This window comes from Nanorana parkeri, unplaced genomic scaffold, assembly GCF_000935625.1.
Source record: "Nanorana parkeri isolate BGI_ZX_2015 unplaced genomic scaffold, ASM93562v1 scaffold245, whole genome shotgun sequence".
NCBI classification, from domain to species: domain Eukaryota; kingdom Metazoa; phylum Chordata; class Amphibia; order Anura; family Dicroglossidae; genus Nanorana; species Nanorana parkeri.
The window spans coordinates 227,230-246,480 of record NW_017306513.1 but is presented as its reverse complement, the minus strand read 5'-3'; the positions used below and the strand labels follow the sequence as shown (position 1 = coordinate 246,480).

General features: G+C 38.9%; 1 protein-coding gene across 1 annotated transcript in view; it reads right to left on the bottom strand.

Moving 5' to 3' along the window:
• The window catches only part of BCAS3 (BCAS3, microtubule associated cell migration factor), a 685,966-nt gene that overhangs the window by 441,830 nt on the left and 224,885 nt on the right, over positions 1-19,251 (bottom strand). The window contains exon 12 of the mRNA XM_018556659.1: positions 17,297-17,397. Within this exon, the coding sequence (XP_018412161.1) occupies positions 17,297-17,397 (101 nt within the window). The remainder of the gene's footprint in view (positions 1-17,296; positions 17,398-19,251) is intronic.

Sequence of the window (19,251 nt, the reverse complement as noted above, 5' to 3'; positions counted from 1 at the left end):
TATATATATGTATATATATTAATAATAGTGCAGAACAGCAATAGCAATGGCATTATAGCTGTATAGTTTATATGCCCTGTTGCAGCACATCACGGAATGGTTTATGTTCTCTGTAATATCATGATGTGCATCTTCAACTGAGCATAGTGTATTTAATCCTACTGTTTCTCAACACCAAGGCTTGTATTCCAGCAAATATCTCATCAAATCACATGCCATGTGCAAGACAGTTATTTGCAGAGAGTAATGCACACATCATGATTGTTTTCTATTTCCTGTTTTCGTAGATGCTCAGGGAGACTGAATACAGTACATTCCTAACAGAAGGAAAAATATGTGTGCGTGTACTGTCTCATGCTTCCTTCAATTAAAATGTTCTGGCGGCAAGTTCACAAGACGGGCAGCAGTGTGAAAACTTAACCATGAATGATCATAATCTGGTGCTAAAAGGGTAGAAAGCAATATATATTGTTGTTTCAAATGTGGCACCACCCAAAATGTTAATTGCTGTGCTATCTGTGGCAGCTTTTATTAGACCAAGTTAGTCTACAAAGACTTCAAGTGCCTTTATTGACAAATTCTGTACACATATATACTGGTACTCTGGAGTTTACTGGTACAGTAAGAGAATGGCTAAAGAAGTAGGGGATTAACACATCTATATGTACAGTATGTGTAGCTGCATGTCTACATACTGTATATGTTACTATGCACCTATTCACCTAAATGTCTACATATATGTTACTATGCACCTAAATTGGTATAAAAGTAATCTGCAGGGAGCTGCAACAAACAGTTAGTACCTAGACCCATAACCTGTCACATCACATTGGCCCAGCAATGTCTGTGACCAATAGGGAGGCACAGGAGGTGTGGGAGGGCAGAGAACAGTGCTCTTTTCTTAGATAAATGTGATATTTACTGCACATATAAGAGTTAGGACTGCAAGTAGGCCACTGAAAAGACCTGCTTTTAGATGTGGGTGGCATATAATTTAGTATAAAGTTTTGTTTTAAGAATAATTAATTGAGCTACTCAGGTTGAGGTGTATTTCTCTTTTGCAGTCAATTTAAATTTGTAGGTGTTTTTTTTACTTGCTTAAAAAATTCCTGCTCCCCTCTATGTAATGTAAAGGAGGGGCAGCAGGAAATTATGTTTATTCTAACTAAAAGGGAATGATAGCCAAACCTTTTTTTGGCTTTAGTTCTCTTTTGTCTTTTCTCTTCTCTACATTTGTCACCAGAGCAAGAGGTAAGGGGAAATTTTCCATTGAGGACGCATGTTCCTATGAGAGTTCTCAAAGAAGAGAACTCTATTTACTTTGGATAGATTTCCTCTAAGTTCCTGTTGTGTCTAAAAGGACCATTGGTGAAGGATAATTTTCCAGCAGTACACAGGCAGTATACAATAACCTGAAATAGGGTTTTAAACCTTCCCTTTAAAAAAAAAAAAAAACGAGGAAAAAAAAAAACTTTGGCTTTACATACCTTGAGTAAACAATTGTTGGCCAGAAGAATAATGCATGACTACAATCATATAAAAACCCAATACACTTTAAAGTGACACTAAACTCAAGTGTTTAAAGTGACATTAAAGCCTCAGATTTTTTTAACATAAAACAATACTGTGATGTGTGCCTTACTGTAATCCATGGTTGTTTTCCTTCTCTTTGCTGCTCTTCCTTTTAAATCTGTATCTGTTCTCATGCTCTGCAGAACTTCTGTTTTGCAGCAGACTGCCTTGTCTCAGGAATGGATACACGGTGTCTGTGTATACGTTTGTATAGGCTTGTAACCTGAGCCAGCACTACAGGAAGAGGCCCTAAGCTGCAAAGGAAGTTCCCCCCAAGCATGAGAAGACATGAGGATTCAAAAAGGAAGAGCAGCAAAGAGAAGGAAAACAACCATGGATTACAGTAAGGCACACATTACAGTATTGGTTAATGTCACTTTAATCTTTAAAATGCATTAGAGTACCTTAACTATTAACAAAAATGTGCCTTTGGGAATCACTCAGCTGTAGATCCTCAAATTATCTTTGAATTTGTGCTGACACTGTCCTTCCACATGGTCCCTGTGTGTGTTATAAAGTAGCTGCTGCTCCAAGCTCACTCCTGTGATGGACTACAATCTCAATACAAATTAATACGCTAAACCTGATATTGTAGTCCATCACAGGAGTGAGCTTGGAGGGGTTTACATTACAACACTAATTTACTACTTTACAACACACACGGGGGCCATGGGAAACAAAAGTAGCCCCCTCCAGAAGGAAGGACAGTATCCGCACCAATTCAGAGATGATTTGAGGATCTACAGCTCATTGATGCACAAATAAGATACATTTTTGTTAACAGTTAAGGTACTTGAAGTGTCTCCTTAAACTAATGTTCTACACACCTGTTTTAGATCATTTAGTAAGCACCTCTGACAAAGACAAAGGCTTTCACTTAGTAATGTGTAGAGCAATGTGTAAAATTTATATACATAACAAACCAATTAATTTTTCACCTAGGACATGGCAATATCCTAAAGGACAATACAGACACTAAGAAATGTAGATCAATGATAAACCAGGGTTTACCGGTGCTGCCAGACTTGCCGTCACTGTTTCCTAGTAACTAAAACTAGTAATGAAATCTGAAGTGGGCCTTCATTACAGTTCTGGAATGTAACTCATCTCTTACAATGTATTGTTCAGTTTAAAATATAATAAATCCTCTTAATACAATAACATAAAGGTAACCTATTGCATTTAATAACAGAAAAAACACTAAGGTTATGGAAATAGTTTTGTGCTTTCCTATTGTGTTTAAAAAATGAAGTAGCAGTGCCAATGTCATATTCTCTTCCTTTAACTAAGTAACAACAAAGTTTCCTTGAGCTTTGTATTAGCTCAATCAATGTTTTTCCCTGAACCCTGACCCTTGGGTGCAACAAAGGCCCACTAATTAATTATTAAAGTTTTCTAACAGCCAACAGTTCTTGTATCTGGTTTCACTTTGCTCTCATTACCCACTCCCTGTAGAATGGTAACAGACCGCATGTAATTATAAAATAGCCATGTAACTTTTATTATGGTAATCCTAGGTATGTTAACAGCATATAGAAGTATGCTTTCTGTTCTGCAGACAAATACATAAATAAAAATATTTTTCCATGGATGAAACTTTAAATGTTGATACATTTTGGGGTATCATTGAGGGTCAGTCAGTTCATACTATCTGCCTTGAAATAAAAGCCAGCGAATGCCCGAATGCAAGACAAGACAAATTGCCTTGTAATAAATGGGCTTAATTCACACCACTGCGTTCCAGTCGTGTGCACATAACAAAAGTATGACATGCAGCACCTTTTTTAAGCGCACAACAGTGAAACGTGGTACAAACGCATCGCACTGTGGTGAGCCCATAGAAAAGTCACTTGACATTTCAATACAGTTCTACAAAAAAAGGAAAGAAACAGTGCTATGCAGCTCAATCAAGTGCATCGGCACTGTTTGGGGACAAGCACATCAGCAGGTGTGGGGACAAGCACACCACACCAGGTTGAGCATGGCTGCTGGTGTGAATGTAGCCTCAAACCTAATTGCAATACCATTGAATTATCTTATTAATGCATAAACAGTTGTCCACTACACGTGCTTTCAAATCTCAAAAGAACTTTAGCTGCAGAAAGGGGGCACTTGGTAATTTGCGTGACTGCATCATTTAGTTAATAGTCACCATAAATCTGATTTTTATCCTTTGATACATGTATTTTCAATTATAAGGCGCTTACACTTTATAGAGACCACTGGACAATTCACATCACTCCTAACTCTGAAAGTTCTTAAAAGCTAAAGTTTTAATTTCAGTCATACTGACACACAGGGACAAAGTAGAACAAGTTATGATATAAAACAATTAACTGGCCAGCACGTTTTTACAGACGTAACTAACAGAATGCAAGAAAAATCACACAAACACAAAAACCATACAAACGCAATGCAGAGTGAGAAGGAAAAGTACTCAAAGTATTATTTCTTTAATTTTTGCAACTCTTGGCCAGTGGAATAGATTGCAATGTTGTTGTAAATAAGCAGATGCCAGTCATAACAGTCCTTGGAAGACCTGGTCATCTTTGGCCAGTATTACCTTTTTTAAGTGTTTTTATATGCATTAGCTATTTATCAGACTTCACTAATCTCATCTCCCCTACAAAGCAGATACATTTACATCATTGTTTCTCAACTAAGGGTATGTGAATCCCTGGGGGGAGCTTAAAATGCATTTTATACATGTTCCTGTTACATTTGCTACAGGTTAGCATACGTTAAAGCAATTGAAAAAAAATGCTTTTTACAGTTTAAATTGTTTTTTACTTAGGTTAGGGTTTTAAGGGTTCAAATTTCTTCTATCTTCTATTTCTCTGAAATGTTAGGAGGGGCTGTGAGGGGTGAGGAGCCTAAGGTGGCATGCCCATTGTATGTCAATGAAGCTTATTAGATAAATACAATCCTCAATTTCAGTCCCAAGTCTTTCTATAAGGACAGACCACTGTGAAAAGGCTAGGGAAAACCTGGAATCAGCCATCTTGCCTGCTTTAACAAAATATCTAAAAGGTATGAATTTTCCTTTTTAAAGTTATATTTTAGTATGCTGTGTGAATAGGAATGCATAACGAACATATAAAAGGTTTTCTCAAATTTGACTGCAAAAGTGGAAATACACTTTAAGCATACAAGGGGTACATAAGGGACTGCATTCAATAGGGCTGGAAATCAATCCACTCTATCAGTGAACTAGTAAAGGGGTCTGGAGATGATGTTCTCTTTAAAAGTGTGTAAACGATACCCCAACAGCTCTTGCCGTCATTTGTGGTGGTCAGTGAAGGACATCCCATTGGAATTATATTGTAGCAAGGAAATTTCACGGATGGACTTATTGCACAGGTGGCAACCTATCACGATACCCTGCTTGAATTCACTGAGCTCCTGAGTGCGACCCATTCTTTCACAAATGTTTGTAGAAGCAGTCAGCATGCCTAGGTGCTTGATTTTATACACCTGTGGCCATGGAGGTGATTGGAACACCTGAATCCAATGATTTGGAGGGGTGTCCCAATACTTTTGGCAATATAGTGTATATAGGAATGAAAATGTTAGCTTACATCGGAATTAACGTTTTTTGAGAATATTTGTTTAAACTGCCCTACAACTCCTAAACATATTTCAATATTCTATTCCCAGTTAAATAGGTTATCAATGCCTTTTAACCATAAATATGTACAGAATTGGGAAAAGGAGCTTGGAATGGTCAGACAACCGAAGGAATGGCAACAAATATGGCAATCAACAGCTACTTGTTCTATAAATGTTACCCGTAAGATCACAGACCGAAGAAGAATGTACCAACATCACAACCATTCAAATCTGACAAAGATCGAGTTATATGATGACGTTAAATGAGATTATATCATATAGAGTTTTTTCTTTATTTTTTTTCAAAATGGCCATTTTCCCGCCGTTTTCACATCACTGGGGGCGTGTACATCACTAATGATTTGATTACATGGGGTATATATGTAGCTTGTGGATGTTATTACATTGTCACATCTCTTGCCTTGAAGAAGGGACCCTGTGTGGCCCCGAAACGTCGGCTCATGTTGGATTTCTGTGACATCATTGTCTATTAAAAGGACTCATTCATTTTAACTTATGGAGTGCTGGTGACCTATTTCTTACATCTCTAGAAACGGCATTTAAAACTTTAACTAGATGGTATTGGTGCCCTCCAGGTTGGTTCATCTTCACTCAACACACTCTGACCTTTGTTTCCGAGGATGTGCTTCCATGGGAGATGTTATTCATACCTGGTGGACATGTCCAAAACTGGATAGGTTTTGGTTGAAAGTATTTCAGTTGATTGGTGACATCTTTCTGGTCAACGTTGAAAGAGACCAATGGGTAGCTGTATTACATTTTAAATCCTCCTCTCTTACCAACTTACAACATAAATTGGCGATTTATGTTATGTTGGCGGCTAAACAGACCATTGCTCAGGCCTGCAAGAAACCATATGTGCTTATTAGAGAGGTCAAAAAAAGGATGGAATCTTTTCTTATTAACGAATAATTGACTAGTATTCTATTGGATTCTAATAAAAATTATTTTGAAGATTTGGGAACCCTGAATAGCTTATGCGCACCCATCACTTTCTGTAGAAAGTGTGACTCTGTGTAATAGATAAAATTTAAGTGTATTTTCTTTGTTTTGTGTTGTTTTAGTGATTTTGTTGTGGTGTCTTGGTAGTGATGGTACGGCGGGGAGGGTCAGCAGGGAGGAATTGATTATGTTAATCCTTGTAGACTATCGATGTCAATGTTTGTGTATGGATGTTTTATGATATAAAATTAATAAAAATCTTTGAAAAGAAAATGTTAGCTAGGTACAGCTAATATGAACAACTGATAAAAATATAACATATATGACTAAAACATTTATGGAACTTACCTTGCAACAGAAAGTTTCACTACATTCACTACACTACAATATCTGATGTACCACAGATTTTTAAACAAGGGGAAATGCAGTCAAAAATACGTTTATATTTTTCTCTTAACATATGTTAAGACAAAAGTGGCACAATTGTACACAAACAGCACTACAGCTATATAGAGAATGTTGCTTAAACAAAATCTATATTTATATCATTACATTTCCTATGGGTGGAGGAAGATATAATTAATGGATTTCCCTTGCCCTGTAATGCAACCATTAGGCAATTAAATCATGGAATGACCAATAAATTTTGATGCATTTAGTAAGCTATTTGTCAAGCAGTGTAGCATATGAGTTAATATATTAATTCTTGTCAGTGACTCCATTCTGACAAGATCAGAGCATTTTCAGTAGCCTATGTAAGCCTCATTATAAAATATTTAGACTGTACATCTGTAATAACACATGACAATAATGTGAACTGAGAAAAGGATCATGATAAGAAAAGATAAGGAAATACTTTCCAATTGAAAGAAATATGTTTGATTTATATAGATATATTGTAATGTTGGGAAGCTCACAGAGCACTCACACATGGCTTTTCCATAAACAAAAAGTCTTTATTTTTCCCTGTATGCAACTCACAGGTGGAAAACACAAATGCCAGCTTAACTTCAGCATAGAACATAAAATAAAGTTAATTTATCTTCAGCAAGAAGGGTATCTTGTCTCACCAACTCAAGGTTGTCTCGTTCACTCACTGTCCTAGTCCCAGGACTTTAATGTTCGCCTTAGCAAACCACCTCAGAGGTACTTCACGTTCTTTAGCTGATTATAGCTGCTTTCCACACACCCTGTGTGCCTGGTTCTCTCAGCCTCACTAATCCTCCAGCCTCTCTAGCTGTTGTGTGTGTGGCTTCACCACACCACCTGGCTTGGCTCTCGTGTGCCTCCAGCACACACCACACCAACTCTCCACTGAACTCTGGTCTGACTCCTTAATGAGGCTGCTCTCAGCCACCTGATCAGCCCAGACTGGTCATTGGCATAACCTTGCTCCAGGACTGGAGATTTCATCCCACCCAGAGCTCTAAGAAATCTCCAGAGCACCAGATCCCAGCTAGAATTAGGAAAACCTGGAAGAATCTGAAAAGCCAGGTTCTTCCTTATGAAATGTTTTACACTCTGGACCCTCTCAGCCCCTCTGGCGGAGAGTGCTATGTGCCACAGTTGTCAAACTACACTGTGGCAATGCCCTGCACTAGGGTTACTCCACCTTTTTCATTATAGGTGGTGATATGAGGGCACTGTGTGAATGCCCTATCTTTGTATCCCTGTTAGGCATTGTGAGAAGGGCAGACAGGTAGACAGATAACTGAAAATGATGCATTTCTGGAACAATTATCCTGGCAATGAATCAGCAAGTACGTCTAAATTAAACAGACAGGTGAGCATTTAATCCAGTATGTATTTATTTGTTACATGTAATTTAGCATCTGACTGGTCTGATTTATTATACTGTAAGAGTAATGCACATTATATAGTAAGTCTTTTTTTTTGGCTTGATTTTGTTGGAAAGAACAGCTGAACTTATTTAAAAGCCTTACGAGGAATATTCAAAGTACAGATTTTTGCATCAGCACAATTACTTTCCAAAAAGAAGTCTACAATGTGAAAAAAGGAAAATTACACAAATATTGTGTTAATATTAAGCTGTCAAACCACTGGAGTGGTGCCTGGATTGCTTACTTTGGGACGTACTTAGCACAGCACGTTAAAAAGAAATTAACTAGGCTATTGATTGCTTCAAAGTTCAAGATACCATCTGAAACTTCAAAGGCATTATTAAATGTAACCATTTAGTACTCCAGACCTTGTATTTATGTTTTTGGAGGTGGTTCCAAATACCTTACATCTCCATAGGTCCCTGATAAAATATTTACATACGTTTTTAGGTGTCTCTAAAAGATTGATGAATATTCCACTTAAAATAAGTCTTTTCAGGCCTCAAACCGGAAATATTAATTCAAAACACGCAGATGATCCAATTTTAAATTGATTCATTCTCTGCAGCTGTGTGTGTGACATAAAGCTGATTTTCAAAGTCCTTTTTAGTGGAAAAACCTTATAGTTCAACCAGAATGGAATCTGTAAATTGGAGGCAGAGAGCAATGTGTCCAAACTGCTGGCTGGGGGCAAAGTGTTTTGATTGCTCTAAGGTATAAATCTTTTTCCAGACAACACTGTGATGGGGCCTGCTCTTCCACTATACTGTAAAATACTTTGGAGAGCTTAACGAAAATATTGCTGATGATGCAATAATCTTTGTGTTGTGTCATCCTTAGTAAACTCCGTTTTGTTGTTTTTTTAATACCTTGGAAATACTGGGAAATAGCAAGTTTTTGAAATAGAATATACAGCCAGTCAATTAATTTTTACAAAACATATAATATTCTCATATTTTTTGTTTCCTCATCTATTAATATATTTGTGTGTGTGTATATATGTGTGGATATAGATATACACATATGAGAATATATTTATATATGAGGAAACCAAAAATATGAGAATATATCTATATATACATACGGTATATATACACATACATAGGTGTGGGTGTGCCTGCCCAGTAATAATATTAATTGTTCCCCCCCTATTGAATCTGCCACTGGCCACGGGGCACATGTCCACCCTAGCTTCTGCACTGCCCCCAACCACTTGTCCCCCAATGTCCCGCAGCCTGCTCAGTCCGGGTACTGATGAGATGCCCCGCCTCCTGCACTGTAGTGAGAGCCATACATTCCTTGTTACAGCCACTGCTTGAGTCAGTGAGAGGCAGCTCCGGAGCCTCTGTGCCGCTTCGATGACCGCTCAGCCTGCACGGCATCAGAGGGGCCCGGGAACCACCAAAATTTTCTCACGCACCACCGGTTGGCGACCACTTATTTAGGGGACTATTCACAAAAGGGTGAAGATTTTGGAGAAAGCAGGAGTGAACAAGCTGCCATCTTGGAGGCAAGGGCACATGACACCGTCATCAGGCGACGTCATACGCATGTATAAAGACCACCATCTTGGATGCAGCAAGATGGGTGTACCTATACAAAACTAATTAATATATGCCCGAAAATATTTTTCGTAATAATTTATTTCAGATTCAGACGAACCGTCGAATCAACCGAATTTCGTGATTCAGCAAGTCCGTCCGAATACAAATCTCTATTTATTACTAATATGTTCTACTGTTTGCAGACAGCAGAATATGTGTTCCATATATTAAGCAGCAGTATATCGTTATTGCAGTCATACTGCTGATTTTTAAAAAAGGCAGATTTTTAAAACACAGTGCTTTGCCAAGAAACGCAGGAAAAACACAAATGTTGGAAGAGGAGAGCCAGGTCACATGAGCTGTAAGAGCACTCCATAGGACACCACAGGCTCTACACTGCAGCGCGCATTCTATGGTTTACTCGTAAAATGCAGGTGCAGCGTGGCGCAAACACTGTGATGTCCAGCAGAGAGTGAATGTTGGTATTCTCTCTATATTTGAAATGGAACGCACATCCCAGCTATAATATGTAGCACAAAAAGGTTAAAAGGGTGCCTGACAAAGTTTTTAGGCAAAATTTAGGTCTGAGCTGTAAAGGTAATTGTGACCACAGGACAGAAGGGAGAGAGAGAAAGTGGGTCAGGAATCATATTGTTCTTGTTCTGTGGAATATTCACATCGATAGTGTTCTTATGCTGTGCTGAAAGTGACACGCTGGCTGCAGTTGCTTGCTTGTATAGGTGTACGTAAGGGCACGGAGGATTTGAGAGCAGATGTCACAGATGACCTCCAAAATAACCAAACATCTGTGCAGCACCACTTATTGCAGCCCTGGGGACAAAGGTCTCAAACACTAGAAAATGGTTGTTCATACAATAGCTTCTTATTAGCCTTACACATTGGAAGTTGTTCTTCAGAGCTAAAGATAATAATATACTGAATAGTATGTACTTCTAAGTCAGGATAGTTATATGTGAATGAATAAAAATATAACATCATGGAAGTGGAGAAACATCTCCAAACTTCGCTGATGCTTGAAAGATTAAAGAGCCAGGTTTTGCTTAAGGGGCTTGGTTTGTAACCTCATATTTATGAAAACCTGCTAAGTGTCCCCTTCAATGAGACAAGCAGACGGTTCATTGTTTCATCAGTCTGCTGATGGAGGTACCTAGTGTTAGAAAAGCACACTGAGTATTTTTCAATGACCCACAGGGCAAAGGTCACTTATTATAAATGGATAATGAGACCTAATGTAATGTTCTGGCTCTGGACAAAGAGAGAGTTTATACACAGCCCCTTGTGGCTTGGTCATTGAGGCTTTTATTTCCCTTGCACACTTAATGGAGCCAAACAATTGACAGAAATGCTATACAAAAGAATGAAACTGAGAGAAACTGCCGTGTTCTTACCGTGATAGACAGATACAAATAGTGACCCTGAAATGGCGCCACAATTCCTTTTACTGCTAACATGGCAGACAGCTGTAGCATTCGCCTTAAACTCCCATTTAGCCATTTGCTAGCAATTAACCTTATTGAGGGAAGTGATATTATATCGAACCATAACTTTCTGCTAATGTCAGCCAATTATTGTACTGCAGGTAAACACAAAGACTGCACCCTATGTGCATGTAATGCCCGTGAAAAAAAAAAATCAAACAAGTGTTTTTCAGCTTTGCTTGCACATAAATGGGTAGTGTTTACTAAAACACAGAAGGCCACTTGGCTTATTTAAGCATGAGTATAATGAGTATGTGCTGTTCAGTAACCCATTACAATCAATCATAGGTGAGTGTTTAGCAGCTTGAGTTAGCAAACTAATAAAACCTGCCAAATGCACAAAGTTCTGCACACCATTATTCTTTAATATGAGGGGTTTTCAGTAAGAAAAGAAAAATAGTTCTGTTAAATGACCCAGACTTGGGAATTCAGGAGCCATGGTTATAGAATCCCCCTATAGCACCATCTGCTGGTAAACCTGGACGTGCACTCTGTATAAAGATTTACAATCATAGTCAGATCTACTTCAATCCATTAAAGGAGAACTATGAGGCAAGTGATTTCCACTCATCCTCATAGTTAGAGCCGACCTGTGACAAAGAAGCTGTCACAGGTCTTCTTTATCGATCGGGAAGTGAGCAGAAACATACCGCCGATCCGTTCGCTTCCTGATCGTCTCCCTGCAGTGAGCGGTGACCGTCAGTCACCGCACCCAGCAAGGATTCCTCCCTCCCCTCTCCGATCCTCCAGTGCTGAGTGGAGGAACAAACGGGAGAGAGCGGACACAGCTGGCTCTGCCTCTAGATAGCCAGAGCCCGCTGTCACTCACACAGATGGGTGGATCCAGACAGTATTGTCGAGATCCGTCCCAGCTGCGGCGCTCTCAGTATATTGTGGGCAATAGCTCGCTATATACTGAGCTTTGGGTCGCAGGAGGAGGTTAGTATATGTCCTCCTGTGACCCTAAAGAGAACTATGGGGAAAAACTCTAAACCCCATAGTTCTCTTTTAAGTGATGCTAGCGGCAGTGTGGCAAGGGCTTTGGCAACCAGGTCAGCATATTAACTGACAATGTCACATGCAGAATATGAACATAAGCTCTTGCCTTCAAGTGCAGGCATTAGAGCAAAATGCTTTGAAGGCAGGTGCTAAACTTGCAGGATGCTTTAAGTATTATAAAAATTGTTTTTCGGGAAGAGCGCATGCGCGAAGCCGCCGATGGAGGTCGCCTTCTGAGACGGCTCCGCAGCTCGCCCAGGCAACCAACAGAATAGCACGGAGCCTCCCGCTCCCCAACACTCTAACCTTCCATACCTGTTACCGGACACATCGAGGCCTCAGGTCATGTCCTCTTCGGGCACCCGTTATGTTTATAATTTAATAAAAATTATATGGAAAAAAAAAAATAGTTTTTCGGTTCGTTTTGGATTTTTAGTTTTTTGGGATATGGGTCCGAAAGTCAATTAATTTTGTTTTTTGGACGCCACTATCTTCAGCCTTAAGTAATAACAAATTATACTTTACATGCAGAATTTACTCAAAGGTCCACTTTAAACCAACACTTGGGAGTGAACATGATTAATATAATAACATATTTTTTTAATTTTACTTTTATTCTGGAGTTTATATGCACCAGATATTACACATAAACAAGATGAAAGTGTCCAGTGTGAATAGTGTCAAATACTCAAAGGGTTATAAAGGAAAACACATTTGCAATTACAGCAAAGATAAATCACAGCACAAATATATATTTTTTTTAAACATTGAAGGCCAGTGTGTAACCAAAAGCAATCAAATAGTAACCGGGAATATATTCTGTGAAATGCGCTGAAACAATTCCGTTGCCGATTTACAGCTTCTTAGGTACTTCCAAGTTTTAGGAAAGCACGTTGCCAGATTAGGAAATCATTTGACAGCAGCTGCAAATGGAGAAATCTCGGAGCATTCACATATCCCTGGATGGCAGAAATACCTCTTGGCCTGTAAAATTTCAGCAGCTAAAAGCCATACGATGATGTTGAGCCTTATGTGTAACTAGAGGTTTTAGTTTGCAAGAAACACTTAAGGATAGGTAAAGCCACCAGCTTTAACCTGGCGCCAGTGTTACCTTCCTGGGTTACATTTTCCTGTTGATCCTTCAATCCTTCAGATACTGGCACAGGACTTGTTATGAAGATTAAAACAAAAGTAACTACTTTTGTTAGGGTTTTAAAACAACATGTTTAAACAAATGTTTTTTCATGCACTGTGGTGTGATTTTTATGTGTTTTTCTGACTTTTAGGTGCATTTGCTCCTGTGTTTTACTGCTGTATTAATTGCAATTTTAGGGCTCATGCACACAAGTGCCTAGGGGCAAACAACATAGAATTTTGGCATATTTCCCTGCCCGGGAGCATACAGTTGCTCATAGAAGTCAATGGCTGTACATGGCAGTAGGCGCGTATATACCAGTACTTGCATAAACATACATTGTAAAGCGCTGCACAATCTGTTGGCACTATATAAGTCCTGTATAATAATGTGCATGAGTAGGGAAGTACAACCCCAGGGACCGTCTGTATTTAGGGGCATACCTCTTTATGTATGTGTGTGTTTATGCAAGTACTGTAAATGTAAATCACCTCCTGTTCATTCATAACTGGGGACACATAGTACTATGTGTCTGCAGTTATTTACAAACACTGGATCAGACGATCACTCCAGTGTTTGTGCAGCACACAGAGGATCGGTAAATATCAATGATAATTTACTGTCTTATCGACCGCGTGGGTCGCTATGGTGGTGGTTCCGCCACTGCTCCTGGGTAGGGAAATACACCTATATTTTATGTTATACAGTAAGGGCTTTTACACACAGGTGCCTGGTACTGTACTACTGATGTTTTACTGCTGAGGGATGCGAGGTTAGAACCTCTAATATGTTTTTATTTCTGTCTATGAGCACACTGTGGAGATTCATCCTCCTTATTTGTCCTGGTCACCACTGTCACTGGGACAGAAACTGATGAGAAATCCAAAAGTTTACAGTTGTCACCAGACCGGAAATGGAGGGGGAATCGTCCATCTCCTCACACTGGAGAGATTTCCCCATCAGCACACACAAAAATAACCTAATAAGAGTTCTATTTCCTACTCTAGCAAAAAAAAAAGAGATTAGTCTTGGATATAAATAAACTTTAATATATTATACACATGAGGTTTGGATTCAGTTCTTTTGTAATGAAAACTGCCACAGAAATGATGTCCCCAAAGCAAACACAACTGCCTACTTGTCAAAGATTGCAAGGAAAATACATATAGTTTATTTAACCACTTGAAGTCCGTGGTGTTAAACCCCCTTCCTATTTATTCAGCACTGGAGGTTTTGTTTGTTTTTTACTATATAACGAAAAAAGTATAGAAAATGCTGAAAAAAAACCCTGTTTTCATTATGTTATGAAACTTCCTTATTTGTCCTGGTCACCACTGTCACTGGGACAGAAACTGATGAGAAATCCAAAAGTTTACAGTTGTCACCAGACCGGAAATGGAGGGGGAATCGTCCATCTCCTCACACTGGAGAGATTTCCCCATCAGCACACACAAAAATAACCTAATAAGAGTTCTATTTCCTACTCTAGCAAAAAAAAAAGAGATTAGTCTTGGATATAAATAAACTTTAATATATTATACACATGAGGTTTGGATTCAGTTCTTTTGTAATGAAAACTGCCACAGAAATGATGTCCCCAAAGCAAACACAACTGCCTACTTGTCAAAGATTGCAAGGAAAATACATATAGTTTATTTAACCACTTGAAGTCCGTGGTGTTAAACCCCCTTCCTGTCCAGGCCATTTTTCAGTATTTAGCACTGCGGTAATTTGACTGACATGTATTCCACCGTGCAACGCTGTACTGAAGTGAATGTTATACCTTTTATTTTGGAAGACATAGAGATTTCTTTTAGTGGTATTTATTCACCACTGGAGGTTTTTTTTTTTTTTTACTATATAACGAAAAAAGTATAGAAAATGCTGAAAAAAAACCCTGTTTTCATTATGTTATGAAACGTTTATTATTACCCACATTTTTGCCAAAATATAAAAGACGGGGTCACGTCAGGTAAATAAGAAATTATGGACACTCCAAGGTAGAATAACGTCTTTTTATTGACCGCACACATAATATGAGCCAGTGACGTGTAGTGGAGTCCGTTCTAGGTAATGCATACAATCAGTGAGTATACAGACAGTGATGACAGGCACACTCTCCACAGGCATCTCACTGTCCGATGCTGGTTGCAGGGTGTACGGGATGTGCGTGGGTGTCCTCAGTCTCAGCAGCACACTGGACACTCTGTATGATATTAATTATTCCTAGCTATACAGAGCAGTCCCCAGGACAGCGCGGAAGGCCTGTATCACTGGGACCTAGCCCAGTCCCTAAATCTCCATAAGCACCGCTTGACAACAACCGCCAGCCAACAAGGAATCTGGTAGGTGTAGTCCAGAGGGAATAACTTGTATTTGACAAGCTGACCCTGCCAGATGTAATTGGTTGCTAGGATGCCAGTGGTCCTAGCAACTAATGACTGAAGCGGAGGAGGGGTCTGAAATGGGTTATTGCTGGCAGTGGATGCACCAGCCTCGGAGGCTAGCCATAAACCAGCACAGGTTGGCGATCACAGTCTGGACAGAACTACCACTCGGTCCTGCTGCAGCCGTGTTCTTGGTGTTATTTTAAACAGTGGGCGACAGCTGCTCAGGTACAAACGATCCGGCGTCTATACAGCCGCTGGACCGTTTGTACAGATCACTGACATGTGCTGCCCTCACCCCACCCTGCTGCCACCGGCCCCTCATGCGGGGCACGGGAGTGGCATGGTGGGACTCCCCGCAACGATCAGAGAGAGATCCAGCGGCTTCCAGCCGCTAATCTTTCCTCCTATCATTCGACCCAAAAGTGATGTGTATTACATCACTTCCGGTGTCACTGTTTACATTCTCCAGCTCTTGGAGCCAGAAAAAGAAGCTGGGGAAGCAGATAGCGGTTTCCTCAGCTTCTTTGGGGATTCTAGGAGACATTAGGGATGTGAAAGAGGACCCGTCATACCCTATCTGCTGCTACTACATAAGGGGCTTGATAGCCCCCTATGTGATGGCAATAAGGTTAGTGTAAAAAAAAAGTAAAGCGATATATATAAAAAATGCAAAAAAATAAAAATTTAAGTCCCCAAGTGCACGCACATACATATGCAAACACGCGTCAGTGCGCCTATGCGCAAAAACGAAAATTGTGATATGTGTTACATATCGCTGCGAACGTCAGAGTGAGAGCAATAATTCTAGGGCCATCAATCACTGTTAGCACTAAACTGATGAGCATTAAAAGCTTTTAAAGTGTCCCCTATGGGAAATTTTGGGTATTGACGTTTTTTGCGGCTTCGCGGGGAACACAATGTTAAGGCTTGACATGTTTGGTATCCATTTACCTAAAATTTACTTAAAATTGGGTATTATATTCTGTTTATGTGCACTAAATTTCATTTTAGTGTATTTTATCCTAAAAATATTGGTTTGATAAACATTTGTGCAAATACTGTGCAACATAACAAATTGCAACTTTTTCATTCTACAGGGCCTCTGCTTTCAGAAAATATATAATTGTCTGGGGGTTTGAAGCGATTTTCTACCCAAAAATTCATATTTTATCATGTGTGCAAATATTAAGAAATTGCTCCGGAAGTGGTTAATACATTTGTAGAAGCTGATGTCTCTTGTAACAAAAGGTAAATGAAACCTATTCCACTAGTTCCTGCTAAAAGCAGTTTACACTAAAGCAAAAATACCCCACTACACATGAACCATGCCAAGTACTACCTACCATGAGACCAAGTGCCGCTAGCATATATGCACCACACACAACACACACTTATGTAAAATGAGAAATTGTATCATAAAATGCATCTAAAGGCTCCTGGATGACAGTCTAAACAAGTATCAAATCTAGTTACTATGTGATGCACAAGTCTCAAAGTAAACAAAAAATGTCCTTTACATTCCCTGACTGAGCCAAATCCTCCTTCATTTGTGCTGCACACCCTTCTAGACATTGCAGCTCACAGTGCAAGGGTTTCAGCAACAGAGGCAGTGCTATCAATTTAGATAGCAGTGGAAAGCACTAATAAGCTACAGACTTGTGAATCAGCAGTGACAATGATGGACACAGCACACATTTTGTAATGGGAAGCCACAGTTGTACTTTAAATGACACAGTATACTCACATCCAGCCAGCAGGTACTGATAATATTGCACCACATCTGATGCCAGCAACAAGGGATTATTTGCATTGAATGGTGGTTGAAGCTCATTCCATTGTGGAGTCCTATGAAATTGCAACAAGCAGATTGCTTGTTAACCAAACTTAACAACTTTAAGATATTACAAAAGAAGTACATATACAGTTGTGCTCAAAAGTTTGCATACCCTTGGAGAATTGGGAATACAGTATACATACCATTTTTAAAGAAAACATGAGTGAGCAGGCAAAACACATTTCTTTTATTTCTTATGGGATTCATACAATATATATATGGTGTGTGTATAATATATATTTGTACATATAGTTTCAACACAGCAGAGCTCATGCATGTAATATTCATACCTGGTTCACACACTTTAAAATTAATTTGCATAAAAAACCCAGGAGTTCTTTTTGTTCAGGACTCATCCATGTGGCTACAAAAATATTTATTCCTCCCATAGCCTCCTCCCATTTTTATGGACAGGCTGCTGCAATTGCATGTTTAACTTATAAAGTCTGCTGGGTGTTTTTTTTTTTTTTTGTATTTTGCAGCCTCTGGGACTCCTCATCCCCTGTTGTGGCTGTTACTTGGTATGTGTTCATCTTCTATTCCCAATACAGGTTCACTTTAGAAGCAACATGCAGGATTCTCTAAAAAGGTACCAAGTAGAGGGGCTTAGTCAAATAGGGCATTTCCATTTTTCTAGGAATTGTAGGAATCAGTGACTGATAATTACACACGAGTGACTCAACCTGTACAACTAAAGATTCCAAATTTGCCATGTACTGCTTGATATGGACTTTCCAGAGCTCATTTCAGCCTGCCAGAAAAAGAAATGTAGAACGAAAATCTCTCTCTATTAACTAAATGATAATTTTGTTGCTTCAGTATCCACAGTCCATTCCAATAAAACTGAAAAGTAACTACTCTTACCTAAAGCTTGGCTAAAGCCATTTGGCATTAAAGAAAAAAGTGTCAGCTTCAAGCACTGGCTGATCACTGGCAGATAATTCTATTAAAGCCCTTTCTTGTTCAATAATTGGCCTTTGTATAACTATTTATGCGTGCACACAAACATGTGATTCATATAAATAAGTTGCTTCAAATGTTTAAGTGTTATTAACAGTAGCTTCCCACCACTTATAACTGAGTAAAGATCATGAGCAGATACTGGGAAATCTTGTATGTCTATGGACAATTTAGGCACGTCAATGGATTTTCCAGTTAGGTTTTTGAATTATGGAAAAAAAAATGAGTCAAGCTCCACAATGTTTTAAAACTTATCTCTGCAAGGCAGTATGACCTATCATCTAGCCACTCGTGTCTTTTTTCAAAATTCTCCAACATATTTAACACCTTTCAATTCCTAGTTTTAAATATATGATATTTGTGCTAAATAAAAGAGAGAAAACATCTCCCTGTTGGTAAAAGTTAGCTCAATATCAGGATATTACATTCACTCAATATCTGGTTGAAGTCCATATTCTGTATCAAGTAGACTAAGAAATGACTATAAATTTAAGTGTAATAAAAATGGATGATGGACATACTGTACAACATTCCTTAACTCAGACAAAATTCCTTTATGGTCCTTCTCTCTGAGAAATGACAGCTCTGTCCAATATGAGGTCATTTTAATTAAGGAAAGTTCCTTGTAAATTGTTCTGTATCGTTCTTATTGATTCCACCAATACAGGAATAACCACGGCTGCAGGACAATGCATCCTGAAAATCAATGTCAAAATACTTTAAATTGTCCTAAAAAAGGCCATAGAATAATATTTCTAAATTGATTTCTGTTTGTTGCAGTTAGGTCTGGCCACTTATTAAGGGCCATCTCAATCTAGACTAACTCTTATTAGAAAACCGATGGAACATTGCTGCTCTTATAGACAATCACGTTAATGTAGATATAAATTAGGGGCTAATGATAA